Genomic DNA, 18,960 nt, shown 5'->3' with positions numbered 1-18,960 from the left:
AAAAAAAAAAAAAAAAAAAAGTGCTCATTTAAGGAGGGTTCTGTTTATGGACTGCTCTACTGAGAGATTTGTACCAATGATTCTACAGGAAATGGAGTTGTAAGAAATTCAGCACAGAATTTGGGGTTTGGAGAGTTATGACTTTGTTCCAGAAGATGTCATGACTGTATTTCATTACATGGATAAATGAATAAATATATTGTTGTATATGAAATAATAAGGCATCCCCTGAAAATAAGTGCTATTACATCTTTCACAGCAAAATTTAAGGGTCGGGGATTTAGCTCAATGGTTCCATTGCCTGCCTTGCAAATGCAAGGACCTGAGTTTGATCCCTGGTACCAAAAAACAAAAAACAAAAACAAAACAAATTTAGGGACACAAAGTATTTAGTTTTTCTTAACCTTTGGTGGGCCAGAGTCCCTCAACAATGTCTTAAAAGGTAGGGGAGATATGCACACATATCATTTTCCATAAATTTTCTCAGAAACCCAATCATGAATCTTCCAGGAAGGTGCAACTAGGAAAACAGATCTTGACCTAAATTATGCCATTTACCAGCAGGTTTACTTTGTACTTGGATTTCCTCACTTAGATAACTTGGACTTCCTCACAAAGATAATACAGCCAATCATATACTGTCATGATAATGCTGGGAAAGTGATCAGGATAGTACCTGTCAGTTGGTAAGCCTTCAGTAAACTCTAACAATTCTCACTTGCTGAGTTACATGAACCTGCAGTAGGTGTAGAACCTTGAGTAGGATTAGAATAGTTTCATAAAAATTATCCAAGAAAAGCAAAAACAGAAAAAGAGTAAATCATTGAAGGCTGTACTCCCTTCACCTTTTTTTTTTTTTTTTTTTGAGACAGGGTCTCAGTATGTAGTTCAGGTTGTCCTTGAACTCACTATGGAGCTTAGGCTGGCCTCAAACTCACGGCGATCCTCCTGCCTCAGCCTCCCAACTTCTAGGCATATAGGCATGTATCACCATGCCAGCAAAGGCTGTTCCTTTTAAATACAATATGTAAATTATCTGTGCAGGTAGATACCCACAGACACACTGTTCTCTAAGAATCCCTGCCACTTTCTTGTCTCCGTCTGAGCACTTAACAGATACTTCATGAAACCTGAGATGCAGGGTACAAACCTGCCTACTCAAGACAGAGCAGAGTGGCTCACATCTCAGACACACACACACACACACACACACACCCCTACCCCACCCAGCCCAGCTTTCACAGAGTAGCAGTCCTGGTGTTTTGGAGGACGGGACAAAGCCCAGAGCTGTTCAACACTCACTCACTCTTACCAGAAGACCTCGTTGCACCGATTACACTGCACTCGGCGAGCTCTAGGCTCCTGTACCCGAATAACCATGGGGCAGTCTGCACCAGGGCACAGCTGGAGCTGGTAATGACTCTGTGAACACACCAAGGGGAAACAATGAAGATATCCCCAAGTTGCTGCCTCAAAGACAGATTTCTCGGGTTGCTCAAGTGCTTTGTTCTTCCAGACAATGACTTACAGCAAGGGGTTACACAAATTCAGGACTGATGTTGTGAAGACCAGATGTTGAAAAGAACCTTTGAATATTTGGATTAATCCAGGTAGCAATTCACTAGCATGACTTACTGTTATACTAAAAAGCAGAATACAGAATTGTATCTATGGGCAAGGTGCAGTGGTGTGTACCTGGAGTCCTACCTATCTGGGAGGCTGGGTCAGGAGTCACTTAAGCTCAGGAGTTTGAGGTCAGCCTCAGCAACGCTGACAGACCCTGTCTCAAAACAAAACGAATACAAAAAAAAAAAAAAAAAAAAAAGGACAAAAAAGACCCCCCCACAACTATCTGTGAGATGAAGTACAGATGTAGCTCAGCAGTGCAGTACCTGCCTAGGAAGCATGGCCCTGAATTCGATTCCTGGTACAAAAGAAAAAAAAAACGTGTATATGGAGCTAAGCTAGGAAGGAACACGGCCTAGTCAGCTGTGTCTTTAGTGGCTCTGAAGGGCTCACTGATCCTCAGGAATTTAACAAAATCAGCCAAGAGCACAAAGAACAGCAGGTGTGTGAGACCATAAATCAACCACTAAGCTTAGGCATAAACAACCAAGATGGAAATTATGCCACATGGAATCAACAAAACTGGACAGGTAGCTTAACAGAGGGAAAAGACTCCAAAACTGACCATACTGGAACTCTGGACAAATTTTCAAAAGTGCTAAAAAGAAATACCCCTTCACTATCCTGAGTTACATAGCAAACCAAATGATAGCAACTCTTGAGACATACCTGACCTGTGTTCATTCCCTGACATATAACAATTGTTTAAGCATTTATGTATAAAGTAGGGATGTTTGTCTGTTCTGTGGAAAAGAAAACTAAGACACAAGAGAGGTAAACTAATGAGTCAAGGGGTCACACAGCAAGGAAACAACAGATCTGCGATTCATACTGTAGCTGTATATGATTCCATAGCTTATGTTCTTTACTACCATGCTAGTAGTTTTTAAAATTTTTTAAAAGCTGTGGAGCTATTTCTTCAAAGAGCAGTACCGAGGGCCAGGGTGCCCTCAGTGGTGCTGCACCTGTCTAGCAAGCGCAAGATTCTGAGTTGATTACCCATACCAACCAAACCAAACAAAATAGTAGTACCTAAAGGCAGCCTGATCTGTAAAGTAAACTATGGTGATCATCTGATGGAAGGTAGGTCCAGACAGAGGGCAGAAAAACAGGAACTAGTCGTACCTCCACATAATCCCTGAAGAGGTAGCGCCTGTATTTGTCTCTCAATTCTTCATTGGGAAGCAATGGAAACACAAAGTCCTCTGGTGTACGGAGTGGACAGTCCTGAGCCATACAAGAGACTCCTGTTGAACAAAAACAACGATGGACAATCTTACTGCAGAAGACACAGATAAGGGGCCAGGGATTTAGCTCAGTGGTTCCACCGCCTGCCTAGCAAGTGCAAGGTCCCAAGTTTGATCCCAGGTACCAAAAACAAACAAACAAACAAAAAACCCAAAACATAAACACTTGCCCATGAAGTTCAACCAATAAATTCTGATTCTATATAAGAAACCCTCAATGAAAAAAAATTTATTCAAATAAGAAATTTACATTTTCATAGTAATGTAATGAAGGTATTATCCCAGAATATATACTTGACACCAAAAGTACCACTAAATAACAAAATCACTATATAGGTTTTTGGTTTTTTTTTTTGAGACAGGGTTTTACTACCTATCCTAAGGCTGGCCTTGAACTGTAAACAAACCTCCTGCCTCAGCCTCCTGAGTGCTGGAATTACAGGTATGTACCACAATGCCTGACTCTTTACATAGTTTCATGACTAATAATTTAGTTTTGTGATACTTAAAATTATGTGCATGTGATCATTAATACAATGAGATTTTGCAGATACCAATTAATGCAATGATAATTAGTTTCAATAACATTAAGTCATAAATAATATAATCATCAAATTTTATTTGTTATATTGCCTAAATAGTAGCAAACTCAGGTGTTTTCTGAGTTATAGCTGCCACATATGGAACTGATTAAAGGGGCAGTTGAAAAGGTGAAAAGATAAACTTTTATAATAGCTTTTGGGGGGAAGGAGGATAATGAGAATTGAACCCAGAGGTGCTCTACCAGTGAGTTGTATCTCCAGCCTTATTTATTTATTTATTCATTCATTCATTCTTTTATTTTGAGGTAGGATCTTGCTAAGTCTCCCAGGCTGGCCTTGAACTTGCAATCTTTCTGCCTTCTGAGTAACTGGGATTACATGTGCATACTACCATGCCCATCTTACAATAGCTTTAATTTTCTCCTTTTGCTGAAGACAGGGGTAAAATTCTACCACTGTATGGACAGAGGGATTTGGAAATCACTAGTTCTGACAACAAAAACTTCTAAGTCTTAAGATGAAAATAGCTCACTAGAGCACACAGAAGGGAGAGTAGAAGATATTTCATGTCAGCTTTTTATAAGTTCTGTGGCACTTACCCACACCCACGCCGTCCTTGACAAGTACTGAGCAGTGCTGCTCCCAGCAGCTGCGGCAAAACTGGTGCTGACATGCCAGAGAGAGTAAGTTTTCCTTCCGCACAAACTGCATACACACTGCACAGTGGTGAGGAGGATGGGCTGTGGGGACCTGAAGAAAGACGAGAGCCATTTAAGCCAAAAAAGGAGACTTCAAGTCTGTGAAGACCACAGGAGTGCCTTGCTGCGGTTGGGTGCATGGAAGGTGATCCTGACACTGCAACAAATGTCACAGCCCAACTACTATGAGTCCCAAGGGGTGGTTATATGCTTAGCAGAAAGCATATACCAGGAAGGCTTCCTAAAGGAGGTGGCACCAGAGCTGGACTTGCAGAACATCTAGGATTCAGAGAGGCAGAAAGATGAAATGAAAACTAAAATTCAGGATTTCAGAACTGTCAAGGCCCTTGGAGGTCACTTTAGTCTAACTTCTTTTAAAGGCTAGGGAGTCTTCTTTTGTTAACTGCCCCATTCGACAAAGAAGAGATAGCCCTCAATGAGAACTACAAACCTAGACACAAAGTTCTTAGAAGCATCACACACTGCAGTTTTTACATATCAAGGACACTGGGGCCAGAAATTTAGCTTGATGGTGCCGCTTGCCTCACAAGTGCAAGGTCCTGAGTTCGATCCCTGCTGCCCCCCCCAAAATTTATCAAGGACACTGGTTTTTCCATATCAATATGCCCAAACCACAAAACATGAAGCTTTTCCCATGTTGCACCTCACCCTAAACACAGCAAAGGGATGCCATATCTAAATAACTTGGGGAAAGGTGAAAAACTCTTCTAGCATGTGGGCAAATGACTACAGAGCTAATACTTCAGAACCCATGCCATGCCACATAAACTGGAAGATCAAAAACCTCTGGGGACCCTGACTAAAACTATAAACCAAAGGAAAGTCCATTTATACATTTTTCCTTTTCCCACAGTAGGGATTAAACATAGGGCCTCATGCTTGGCAGGCAGATACTCTAGCAGATTTGCATCCTCAGCCTGCACTTACAAATTTACATGAGATTCTTTTTGGGTCACTAGAAAAACAAGCTGAGGAAAAGGACTGTATTCTCATGTTTATCCAGTGTGCTTCTGGAAATCTTTCTCTAAGAGGTTACAGAAGTATGTGATTTGAGCCCCAATTCTCTCTTCTAATAACTCTTTTAACAAAACCCTCACTCAAACAGTATTCAACAAATGCTCTTTGATCTCCCAGATATAAAGGAAATTGCTATGCTCTGTTAAGCTACAGTTCCTATAGTAGAAGAAATAAGATGAGTTTTAATCACTACATCATACACTAAACAGTTTAAAGATAAACCAGGTATGATGACACACACTTGTAATCCTACCACTCTGGGGGGCCAAGGCAGGATGATTACACCCAGCCCAAGCAACTCAGTGACTTCATGAAACTTTTATCTAAAAAAAAAGGCTAGCTCAGTGTAGAAACCTGGGTTCCATCTCCAGTGCCACAAGCAAACAAAAAGAGTATAAAGACATAATTAGATCTAAGTGTGGAAGGCAGTGATCACAGGAAAACAGGCTTTGTGAAAAGGTACCTTAGATCTGAGTCCTTAAAGGTAAATTCCCTTCCTCAGAGTTCAAACATTGGGCTAAGGAAGGCACAATCAGCGTCACAAAAGTATGCCGTGATCTTGGAAACACCAACACACACAGGGAGTGAAAGCTGTATGAATTCAAAGGAGGTAAAATAAGGCTAAAAAGGGCCCAAGGACAAGCAGTCAGTTACTGCCTATGTATGAGGTAACTTTTTTTTCATGTTACTGGAAATGAAACTCACAGCTTTGAGTAAGCTAGGTATGTGCTCTACCACTGAGCTACATACCTACCTGAAACTTTTCAAACTGTAACAGAAATGCAAGACCTGAAACAAGTATCTTGGGCATGCTGCCTGACAAAGATGGTTCTCAATGATATTAGTATAAGCCACAGCAAGAACTATATGCATCCAGAGAAGACTCCCTCAAGGAGATACTCACATGTTTTGATGGATTAGGCTGAACTCGAGCTTCAACAAGCAGCTGAGCAGAATTGGTCTTATATCTATAAAACAAAAAGCAGAAATGAAGAAAATCAGAAAATCCAAGATATTTTTACATTTAAATAATAATAAGACAGACCACAATGTGTTATGGTCACATTAAAGTACCTTTGTCTCTAATTACCTCTCCATCGAACTAACCAAACTTCCTTTTAATTGAATACAAGGATCTGTTTCCTTTTTCAGTTTTTAAGATCTTGAATGATATAATACTGTTATTGTGTACAGGTGAAAATTCCCTATAATAATAGTCTATTGTGATGTATGCCTAAAATGTACCAATAATTTTTTTGCTATTAAAAAAAGGGGGTACCCAACTGTAAGAAAAATACTTATAGTGGACCAGATCTGCCTTAAATTTGATTTAGGAGATACAAAGATCTCTATCCTCAGAATAGGCAAAAATTTCTAAGACACAGAAAATGAAAAATAATGAAAAATCCTGGTATTTCATGGTATATTTAAGCACTTCAGTTTATCAGAAGATACTGTAAACTGGGCATGGTGGCACACACCTGTAATCCCAACACTAGGGAAGCTGAGGCAAGAGGATCTTCATGAGTTCGAGCCCACCCTGGACTATGTAGTTGAGTTCAAGGCCAGCCTGAGCTACATAGCAAGACCCTGTCTCAAAAATAAAAAACAGCTCAGGCTGGTGGTGCACGCCTGTAATCCCAGCACTTAGGAGGCTGAGGCAGGAGGATCACCATGAGTTCGAGGTCAGCTTGGACTACATGGTGACTTCATGCCCAGCCTGAATTCAAACCCAGCCTGAAATATAAATATATCTATCTATATATATATATACAGCACTGATTTACATCCTGATCTATATATATAGATAGATAGATAGATAGATAGATAGATATCCTAAGACCCTGACTTAAAAAGAGGGCAACAAAATCCAGAAGCATTTCATAGAAGGCTACTAGGCATATGAAAATATGCTTAATTTCCTTAATAATCCAAGACACTGAAATTAAAAAATTAGATCCCATTTACATACATCAGATTGCAAAATTAAGTTTGATATGAGCAGAAACATTTGTATAACCACTGGTAGAAGCATGAAGTAGTATGATTAATTTAGAAAACCTGCCATTTCTAGTAAAGCTGAAAACACACATACACTACATACAACTCAGAAATTCACTTTAATTTTTATTTTTATTAGTATACATTTGCATTACATAATGATTACATTTCTTATGGGGAGGTGATACATGCACATAACAATCTCAATTCTTTTTTTCATTCCCTTTTCCTCTCAGAAATTTAATTTTGAAAATTCAACTCAATTTATGACTCAGGAAAATAATGTGACCTTGGAAGTCATCCACAGTCAACAACAAAAATTGCTGCAATTTTTTCAACAGTGAAAGAAGACTAAAAACCTCACAAAGACTTTTTTTTTTTGACAAGAGAATGGATACACATTAACAGGATAGCATAAAAAGTAGCCACACTAATTTATAAAGTGAAGAATATAGCATAATTTCATACCTATATAGCTCTCAAAACATATAAACAAAATGTATATAATTTAAGAACGACTGGGAAAGTTAAATACTCAGTTCCTAAGTACTAGGAAGAGGATGTGGATAGGCAGATATTATTTCCACAGGGCTGCCTTTTCTTCCTGGAGACAGAGTATGGCTATGCAGTGCAGAATGCAGGCTGGCCTTAAACTATGCAGCCCAGGATCAAACTTACAGTAATTCTCCTGTCTCAGCCTTCCAAGTGCTGAGATTACAGGTGGGCACTATCATCCCCCAGATTTTTGAGACAGGGTCTCACTGAGTTGCCCCCTTGACCTTATGATTCTCCCCGATTAGCCTCCTAAGCAGCTGGAATTATAGGCCTGTGCTATCAAAATCAGCTTCAGAGGATTTCTTGTTTGTGCAGACACCAAAATGACTGCTCTAACATCATATCTATTCTTGATTTCTTCTGTTTCATTTTTTGAGACAGGGTTGTGTAGTTCAGGCTGGCCGTGATATCACTATGTATCCCAGGCTGGCCTCACACTCATGGCGATTCTCCTGCCTTAGCCTCCCAGGTGCTGGGATTACAAGCATGTGCCACCACACCTGGATAATATCATATACATTCCTTTAACAAAATTTTTAATAATAAAAATTTAATTTCATTGTAGAATAAAGTATAACAAAAATAAACTTTAAACAGAATTATCATGTGGCAATAAAAGTGCTACACAAAGCCCAGGTAAACACATTTCCAAGATACCAGAAATAGCAGCAGAAAAGTCCCATGTCTCATCTCCCTATCTCTTCTAATCAGAATCCTTCCTCTGTGTTGAGGGGGGCTGTTTTATTCCTAGTTCTTACACTAGTATTCTAATTATCTTTAGCCATTCAAATCTACTCCCAAATTATGAGTGTGGACAGCCAGAAACTATGTGGTTCCAGCAGTATTAACTGCAAAAGTTCATCTACAATTCTATCTAAGTATGTTCAGCTCTTGAGTTCAGAGCATTTGAGTGCAGTGATCAAGAATCTTTTGCCCTAAGGGCCAGGGATTTATCTCAGTGGTTCTGCTGCCTGCCTCATAAGTGCAAGGTCCTGAGTTCGATCCCGGGTACCAAAAAAAAAAAAAAAAATTGCCCTTTCCTAATTGTACTGAGCTGGTATAGGCACCCCAATTATATTTAGTTTGAAGCAGGAATGCTATAACCTTCTTCTAGATAAATGGAACTGCACTATATGAAGCGAGAAAAATCCACATTTGGCCATTTGTGGTGGCACATGCCTGTAATCCTAGCACTGAAGAGACTGAGGCAGGAAGATTAGTGGCAATTCGAATTCAAAGCCAGGCTGGGTTACAATACCCTGTCCAAAAGACAGACAGACACAAATGCAAGCGCGCGCTATAACCTTCTTCTAGATAAATGGAACTGCACTATATGAAGCGAGAAAAATCCACATTTGGCCATTTGTGGTGGCACATGCCTGTAATCCTAGCACTGAAGAGACTGAGGCAGGAAGATTAGTGGCAATTCGAATTCAAAGCCAGGCTGGGTTACAATACCCTGTCCAAAAGACAGACAGACACAAATGCAAGCGCGCGCGAAAGGTCTACTGTAGTGTTAATGGGTAGTGGTAAGAACCAGTGCTTTTCACATAGGGCAGTTTTGTTCCCTAGGCATCAGGGGTGGTAGCACAAACCTGGAATCCCCGCAATCAAGAGGCTAAGGCAGCAGGATCACTGAGTTCGAGGCCAGCCTGAACTACATAGTAAGGCCTGACTCAAAAAAGCCAAAGCAATAATTATTATTCTGTATCATTAATATTGTTAATATAATTATTAATCATAACATTATAATTTTGTTCCCCAGGGCTGATATATATTTTAGATAATTTTGATTGTCAAGAACTTGGAAGATACCACCGCCACTGACTTCTAGTCCATAGAGTCTGGGGTGCTACCAAACATCCTACAGTTCACAGAACAGTGCTCCAGAGTAAACAACTATCCAGCCCCAAATATCAAAATGCTGAGAATGAGAAACACTGAGCTAGAAAGAGGTACCTGCCACTGAGGGTAGAGCACTGGAGATCTTTCCAGAAGATGTGAGGATAAAAACTTTTTCCTGACAATTCCCAAGACATCTGAGACTCTAGGACCTGTAGCTTGAGAGTTCTGGCTCTGGAGAAGTGTGAAGAACACTCTAATACCCTGCTGGCAGCAGTAGTGGACTGCAAAGTGGCTGACATTTTTAAAAGGCATTAATGCCATCTATTAACATCGATGTGGCCAAGCATGGTGGCGCACGCCTGTAATCCCAGAACTCAGGAGGATGAGGTAGGAGGATTGCTTGGTGAGTTTGAGACCAGCCTGGGCTATATAGTGAGTTCCAGGTCAGTCTCAACTACATAGTGAGACCCTGTCTCAAAAACCCAACCAACCAAACAAACAAAAAAACCAAACAAGCAAAAAAAAAAACCAAAACAACAAAAAAAAACCCCAACAACAACAAAAACATCAAAATCCTCACTTGATGTATCCCAAAAAAAAAAAAAAAAAAATATGGCGCCAGGAGTGCTGATGAACACCTGTAATCCCAGCACTCTGGGAGGTTAAGGCAGGAGGATCAAAAGTATAAATCCAGGGCCAGGGATCTAGCTCAGTGGTTGCACCGCCTGCCTTGGAAGCAGAAGGATCTGAGTTCAATCTCCAGTACCACAAAAAAGTGTAAGCCCAACCTGGGCAATTTAGCGAGACTCTGTCTCAAAAAAGGAGCTGGAGATGTAGCTCAGTGTGAAAGCCCTGGATTCAATCCCTAACACTGGGGCACTAATGAGGGTATAGTAACTGGAAGTGTTAACTAAAAGGGCACTAATTAAAAATCAAGAATGGCAAAAAACAAAACTGGTGGCACAGAATCATGGGAAAACAGTATGGCACACCTATATAATGAAATACTGCTAGCATTAAAACTGAGGAAGAATATGCTGAAGATAGAGAAATGTTCATAACTGAAAGGAAAGGATGTACAACATGTCCCAGTATTTAAAAAATGTAATATGCACATTGAAAGAATACACTCCAAAATGTAAATGATAATCACCAGTGGGTGAAATGGGCAGAGAAGAGAGCTATAGGCAATGCCATCTCCTCTCCTCTAACAACCTTACCTGTCCAATATCTCTGAGACTTGCCAGTGGAAATTAACTAATATAAGTTTGGCAACTGAATGAGATACCTGAAAAGAAGAAAGAAAAAAATCAAATTACAATGGGAGTTTCAGAGTGCTCCACAATTCGAGATGTGCATATAGTGAAGTCTATGCCTGATTGAGGCTTATATTTCCTAGTTCTTTCTCTTGGCTCTCTACTTTGTCTTTTAAATTCACTCTTATAATCTTTTAATTTTATGGATCTTATGATTTTCTATCTTTATTTTAATTAATGACCCTTCCAAGAATATTTCATTTGATACTTAAGAAAAACCATCTCTTCTACAATAAAAAACAACCTGGTATCCAATATAATTGAAAAAGATTTTGGGCTGGTCATGATGCTGCACACCTGAAATCCCAGCTTCTCTAGAGGCTAAGGCAGGAGGATTAAAAGTTTGTGCTCCATCTAGAAAATCAGTGACTTAACAAGGTTCTTGCTCAAACTTTCAAAAAATAATAAAAATAAAAAGGACTAGAGAATGTAGCCCTGTTCAATCTCCACTATAACAAAATTGTTAAAAAGAGCTAATACATATGTGATAGATGTGCCCTTATGTGCCACAGGAGGCTCACACAAAAAGCACACCTTTATTAGGCTTCGTGTTTATAGAAAATCTCCCAAGCCTTCATATCCTTGGATAACTCCACAAAAAAACAAAACAAAACAAACAAACAAACAAAAAACCCCAAAACCAACAGCAACAAAAAAAACCCCAAAGAGAACAAACCTCCAAATCTTGTTAAAAAATCACTGAATTCCTAGCATCCAATGAATCATAATTGAAAAAAACTGAGGTGCTAACTTCAGCAGCATATATATTAAAATTGGGAAAAATTGAGAGGTTGGGGATTTAGCTCAGTGGTGTCACACTTTTGCAAGTGCAAGGTCCTGAGTTTGAACCCTAATACCAAAAAAAACAAAAACAAAAAAACACCTGAGTATCTTCTTTGGCTCCTATATTCTTAGGGGCCACTTAAAAGCACACCATAATGGAGAACTTCAGAAGTTGATTTTTTTTTTTTTTTGGTTGATGTTTCATTTTTTAAGACAAGGTATTGCTACATAGTTCAGGCCAGCCTTGAACTCACTATGTAGCCCAGCTTGGCCTCAAACTTGAAGAGATCTTCCTGCTTCAGCCTCCTGAGTACTGATATGCCAGCTGTGTTGGCATATGCTTGGCTCAAAAAATGATTTGAATTAGCAATTTTACTTCTATAAATTCTTCATGAGGGAATGGTGAAGGATATTTGTACCATTGATTTATTTAAAATAGTAAGAAATTTGAAATAACCTAAATGTCCAGCAGAATCAGCTAGATAATATATGACAGATTCATGCAATGGATTACTACTATCTAGCTATTGAAAAGGTTATAAATGATTGCTGATATAGAAAGAAGTTCACATTTTAACATTAAAGAAGCAAGTAGTAAGCAATCATCTAGTTATACTGTCATAACATCTAGTTAATTAGCATGTAACGTAGTTACAAAACACCTAAGTGTTAAGATGAAGGTTGGACCACAGAAAACTGGGATGTGTTTAGAGGCTTAGATTAAGGTTCCCAAAGAGGATGATGATGCTATTGAATCAAGAAGAAACAAGTAGGAAACTAGGGAATCAGGAAAACATGGAGAACTTTGGTACTCTAGTCCATGGACTGTGTCCTTAAATGGTAGCTACCAAAGGCAGTAACCTGCCCAATCCACAGAGAACTTTAGGAAGGAAGACACAGTAACCAACTATGATCCCAACCCCTGAGCACAAATCATCCCCAAATGGAGACTAAATGGGGCATATCCCAGGGCATAATCAGCCAAAGGCTGTGCAATCAGTACCTTCCTGTCCCACAGCTCAAGTACATCTTGGAGAAAACCAGGAACTCAGGATAGTTTATTTCACTTAAGGCAAGTGTCCCCACTTCCTCTCCATGATAGGATAAGAGACATCAGACACATGGATGTTGTCAAAGAATTTTCTTTTTGACACCCAGAGAGACTTTAGGCCGGAGTTTCCTGAATTATTGCTGATATGTCCTCTGGGGCCGTAAGAACTATTCATCCCAATAGACCACTATCACAAAATGAAAACAGACCAAACATTTGGCTTAAACTTTAACTTTGAATGTAGCTTTTTTTTTGGTACTGGGGATTGAACTTGGGTCCTTGCACTTGCAAGGCAGGCCACCAAACCACTGAGCTAAAATCCCCGGCACTTGAATGTAGGTTTTGACTACAAATATTTTTTAAAACCATAGTAGAGGTATTTTCTATTCTAGAACCTTTTCAAGACTTATCAGCCTTGCTTCCCCTGCTTTCTGTCCTGAGGTCTAAAGGTTTCACTATACAATGGACAGCAGGTCCCAGCAAAAGCAGTAAGCTTCCCAGAAAACCCAGAAGAGTACTGGCCATGTTCAGTAGCTGCCTCCCTTATACCACAGATGGCCTAAGTGGGCCTTTAAGCTAAGAACAATGGTCAGGCTTCTTCTCTCAGATCCACAGATCCCAGAACTAGACTGGACAGAGGGTAGTCACTCAATAACATTGATTAAGTGATATTATATATTTTCAAAATAAAATTGCTATTTCTTAAGCAAGGTCAAGAAACTGTACTTAGTCTGATACCTTATTCTCTGTAGCACTAGGAGTCATACCAAAGTTTCAGAATAAAGTCACAAAATAGACTCCATCTATAGTTAACAACATGGCCCTCTGATAAAACCAATAATTTAATGATGACTACAAGTGTGCTAAAGACAAACTCAGCAAGACTATTCCAGTGAAGCTGAGTTCTGGAGAGAAGAGATAATATGAAGAGAAAACTAGAGGGCAGGGAGTGCAGCTCAGTAGTAGAGTATGCTTGCCTGCATGTGTGAGGCCTTGAGTTCGATACCTAACATTGCAAACACACACACACACACACACACACACACACACACACACACACACACACACAAGCGTACTATTACTTTTTAATATTGACAGTGGAGTGAATCTATTCTTTTAGTGCCAGTAGCCAAGAATACAATGATATACACAAGATAATAAGATATACAAATGTCAGATGTACATACCTCCCACCAGTCTTCTGTAGGAAGTACTATTGTGATCCCTAAGTCATAGATGAAGTTAGAGAACTGCCCACATTGTGCCCATAGCTCAAAGTTTAGGGACCTTTACTTCAATAACCCACTGTGAATCTCAGGGAATCCTGAGACCACTAATTCTAGCAAAATGTAGCATGACTGGACCATCTGGTAGTGGTAATCCAAATCCTAAACACTAAGTGAAAGCAGCACCAGAGGAGCACTTCCTCCTTGATTCACGTCACAACAGGAAACTGATTATATTCCCTTACTTCCCTACCCAGCAGATTTTGTTTCTTTGCAGCATCAGAAATTAAACCCAGGGTCTCTGCACTAAGCTGTATCCTTAGCCTTTCTTTGTTTTTTAAATTTTGAGATTTAGTCTCACTAAATTGCCCAGGCAGGATTTGAACTTGCTACTCCTCCTGACTCAGCCTGCCAGACTGCTGGGATTTACAGGGATACACCACCATGCCTGGCTTGCCAAGCAGTTTTCTAGAGGAAGTGGTGACTTCCTTGAGTCATCCTGGCCTTCTGGCAAGAGCGGCAGGACAAACTTCATGGATGGTATTAAGCCACATTAAAGTAAAAATCAGTCTCAGTGCAAACTGCTGAGCTTTCTCAGGAAAGAACTAGTACTACATTTACAACTACTCAAAGAGCTTAGAAATCTATTACAAATGCATTTGTCAGTGTAGTTATGGTGGCATGCACTTGTGATCCCAAGCCACAGATAAGGATAATCAAATTGCTCCTAGGCAACTTAGTAAGACACTGCCCCAAAATAAAAAGGGGGCTGGGGTCCAAAGTGGTCAAGCACCCATGTAATCCCAGCCCTTGGGAGGCTGAGGGAAGAGAATCACCACGTAGTAAATTCAAGGCCAATCTGTTGTGCCTCTTTTTTTTTTTCCTCAGTACTGGGGATTGAACTCAGGTCCTTGTGCTTGCGAGGCAGGTGGTAGCACCACTGAGCTACAACCCCGGCCCAAGGCCAATCTGAAATACACCAAATAACTGAATAAACCAAAAACAGACTGTCACTGTGAAGTCCTGGGTTCAATTCTCCACCACCACCACTACTACCACACAACCTCCATGACTAAGGAAGAAACACATACAACCGATACTTTGTTCAGAATAAACTTGAGTTCTATTAGATCAACATGTAACAAGAATTTTAATACTATACTTATGAATAGTTTTTATTCTATTTTTGAAATACTAACTAAAGAAAAGACTAGAACCTAAGAACTATAAAGGGTTCTTACACCAGGCATGGTGACACACACCTATAATCTCAGCACTTTAGAATCTGAGGCAGGAGGATCCCATGAGTTCAAGGCCAGTCTGAAGTACAAAGTGACACTCGTTTAAAAAAAAAAGAAAAAAATCAAAAAGTTCTTGTCCAAAAACTGAGTCTCCAGGTAAATTACTTAGAGCAATCTGAGTCTATAGTTAGAAACAGAATCAGTCTTTCCTGTTCCTGTTCAATGCAAACCCATTCCATATTCATTTTTGCTATTGCCTCGGAGGAACCTCACTCCCATCTAGATAGAAAACTCTGTACTATAATCTATCTTGTTTCCCTGTACTGTAATTTACCTTATTTTTCCCCTTCGTACCAGGGATCAACTGAATTCAGGACCTTGCGTTTGCAAGGCAGGGTTGGTGCCACAAGCTAAATTCCCCCACCACTGTAATCTATCTTTGACAGCCACTTGAGGTAATCACAAGATCCTGACTCACAAGTAGCTGCAATGAATTTAAACAAAAATGTTCAATAGCAAAGATATGCTTCCCTATCCCCATTCCAAATTATGTTAAACTATATATTAAAGTTACTGTTAAGAAATAATAATAAGCTGGATGTGGTGGCATATGCCTGTGATCCCAGCATTTGGGAGGCTGGGGCAGGAGGATCGCCATGAGCTGAAGACCATCTTGGGACACAATGAGTTCAAGGCCAGCTTGAACTATACAAGACATTATATCTCAGCAGGGGGAAAAAAAAAAAAGAGAGAGAGAGGGCTGAGGATTTAGCTCAGCGGTGCCACTGCCTGCCTCGCAAGTGCAAGGTCCCAAATTTGATCCTTGTACCAAAAAAAAAAGAAAGAAAGAAAAGAAGAATTGATAATGCATATGTAAAATTTCAGAATGCTTAGTGGGTCTAACTGCCAATATCAGAAATTTTAAAAACCTCATGGATTATTTAATTTTAATTCATTTTGGCTCATAATTTGACAAGTTTTATTGCAACTATGAAACTTCAGAATTGTTGACACTGGATATACTATCCTACGATATTAATTATACACATTCAAGAAGCAATATAAATTTGCCTCCTGACAAATTCAACAAATCTCATGTTTTGTTTTTCTTTTTTGGGAAGTAATGCTAGCAAATGCTCTTTGAGCTACATCCCTGATCCGCAACACCAGAATACCCAACTTCATAAAATAGGCATTACTGAACATAAAAGATCACATAAACATCAAAACAAAGCAGGGGACCTCAATACCCTACTATCACAGACATATCAACTACACATAAACACACACACACACACACCCCAAAGAAATATCAGACTTGAACCAAACCTTTGAAAAAATATTTACTAGACATCTACAGTGTTCCACCACACATTCATCTCAGCAGCAAATAGAATTTTCTCCAAAATAGACGCTATACCAGTCCAAAGAGCACGTGTAAGTAAACACAAAAGAATCAGAATTATCCGCCCATGTTGATAGTGCAATGAAACCATAAATCAGTGGCAAAAGAAACACAGAAGTTATGTAAATACATGGAGATTAAATAATACACTCTTGAATAATCAATAGGTCACAAAAGAAATCAAGGAAATTACTCTGTAGAATTAACAATAATGCCAGTAAAACATACGAGAACCTAATGGGACACAATGAAAGCAGTTCTAAGAGACAAGTTTATTGCTGTGAATGTCCACATCAGAAAAACAAAGCAAGACCAAATAACCTATTGATGCACATCAAGGTCTCAGAAAAACAAAAACAATTCAAATCTAAAACTAGTACAAAGAAGGAAATTATAAAGAGCAGAAATTAATGAAATTGAAACAAAAAATACAATGAATGAATCAAAAGCTGGTTCTTGAAAGAATAAACAGACAAAATATGAGGCAATCTTACTCCAAAAAAGGAAAGAAAACACCCAAGTTAATACAAGCAGAAATGAAAAAAAGGCCAGGTGTGGAGGTACACACTGAAATCCCACCCTTAGAGAGGGTGAGGCAGGAGAAATGCCACAAATTTAAGGTCAGCCTGGGCTACAAAGTGAGTTCAAGGCCAGCCTGAATTACAGAGAGACTCTGTCTCAAAAACAGAGCAAAATAAAAGCCGGGGGTGGTGACTCAAGCCTGTAATCCCAGCACTCAGGAGGATGAGGCAGAAGGATTGCCATGAGTCTGAGGCCAGCCTGGGCCACATAGTTGAGTTCCAGGGTAGTCTGAACTATGTAAGGAAACCCTGTCACAAACTGACAAATAAACAAACACAGAACAAAACACTCCTCTAAATATGGTCATCTCAATAGATGCAGAAAAAGCCTCTGCCAAAATCCAACATCTGTTCATAATGAAGAACCCTGAAGAGGGCTAGAGATTTAGCTCAGTGGTTCTGCTACCTGCCTTGCAAGCGCAAGGACCCCAGTTCAATCCCTGGTACCAAAAGAGATAAAAAGAACTCGAAGAAAAGTAAGTATGTAAGGATCTCAGACTGATAGAAGCCATTTAGGTCAAATCTACTGCCAAAACTTTAAATGGGGAAAAGCTAAAAGCTTTCCTTTCAAAATCAGGAACACAGTGGGGCGTGGTGGCACACGCTTGTAACCCCAGCTCTCGGGAGGAGGAGGAGGCTGAGGCAGGAGGATTGCTGTGAGTTCAAGACCAGCCTGGGCTACATAGTGAGTTCCAGGTGTCTCAATTACATAGTGAGGCTCTGTCTCAAAAAAAAAAAAAAAAAATGCTTCAAGAAAAATAAAATACCTAACTAGGGTAGTGAAAAGAACTCTACAATGAAAACTACAGTACTCTGAAAAAGGTCAAAGAAGACATCAGAAAATGAAAAGATATCCCATTCTTGGACAGGCAGAACCAATATTGTCAAAATGGCCATACTTCCAAAACTGACATACAGATTCAATGCAATCCCAATAAAAATACCAACAGGGGCCAGGGATTTAACTCAGTAGCACCGCACCTGCTTTGCAAGCACAAGGTCCTGATCCCTGGTTTGATCCCTGGTACCAAAAACAAACAAAAAGATCAACAGTATTCTTCATAGAACTGGAGAAAACCATTTAAAATTCGTATGGAACCAGATGACACTGAGAAGAGCAAAAGCAATCCCGGGGAACAAGGGTAAAGCAGAAAGCATCCCAGATTTCAAGAAATATACAGTATTACAAAGCTACAGTCATAAAATCAGCATGGTATAATAACAGACAAGTGAGTGAATCAACAGAATAGGATGCAAGAACCTCAGGCACATTCAAGTATCTTATCTTTGATAAAGGAGCTAAAAAAAAAAAAAAAAAACCCAAAGGAAAGATAGCCTCTTTAGCAAGTGGTGTTGACTATACACAAAATGTATCAAAGATCTAAATATTAAAAGATAAACAGGCTACTGGAAGATAAAATAGGTAAAACTCTTGAAGACACAGGTGTAAATAACTTCCTGAATACAAATGAAACAATACTGTAGTAAGAAAATGCTAGGGCCAGGGATTTAGCTCAGTGGTTCTGCCACCTGCCTTGCCAGGGCAAGGTCTAGATTTCAATCCCAGGCACCAAAAAAAAAAAAAAATTGCACAAGACATAACATAATGTCAAGGATCAACAAATAGGGGCAAGGATGTAGCTCAGAAGTACAGGGCTTGCCAGGCAAGCAAAAGGCCCTGAGTTCAATTCCTGGCACCCCCACAAAAAGGAATCAACAAATAGCTGTTAACAGTTGATCCTATCTGCCTCGCAACAGCAAGGTCCCAAGTTCAATCCCCGGTACCAAAAAAAAAAAAAAAAAAA

The 18,960-nt window shown here is 39.6% G+C and overlaps 1 protein-coding gene across 4 annotated transcripts in view; it reads right to left on the bottom strand.

Moving 5' to 3' along the window:
• The window catches only part of Arih2 (ariadne RBR E3 ubiquitin protein ligase 2), a 58,732-nt gene that overhangs the window by 8,492 nt on the left and 31,280 nt on the right, over positions 1 to 18,960 (bottom strand). For all 4 annotated transcript variants that reach the window (XM_010615620.3, XM_010615622.3, XM_010615621.3 and 1 more), the window contains exons 3-7: positions 10,773 to 10,840; positions 6,056 to 6,119; positions 4,015 to 4,165; positions 2,752 to 2,873; positions 1,313 to 1,422 (exon numbers count right to left, since the gene is read on the bottom strand). In XM_010615620.3, coding sequence (XP_010613922.1) covers positions 1,313 to 1,422; positions 2,752 to 2,873; positions 4,015 to 4,165; positions 6,056 to 6,119; positions 10,773 to 10,840 — 515 coding nt within the window. The remainder of the gene's footprint in view (positions 1 to 1,312; positions 1,423 to 2,751; positions 2,874 to 4,014; positions 4,166 to 6,055; positions 6,120 to 10,772; positions 10,841 to 18,960) is intronic.

This window comes from Fukomys damarensis, unplaced genomic scaffold (genome assembly GCF_012274545.1).
Source record: "Fukomys damarensis isolate Sample0158 unplaced genomic scaffold, DMR_v1.0_HiC HiC_scaffold_37, whole genome shotgun sequence".
Taxonomy (NCBI): domain Eukaryota; kingdom Metazoa; phylum Chordata; class Mammalia; order Rodentia; family Bathyergidae; genus Fukomys; species Fukomys damarensis.
Note: the sequence above shows the minus strand (reverse complement) of the source record. Positions and strands in the feature narration are given on the sequence as shown.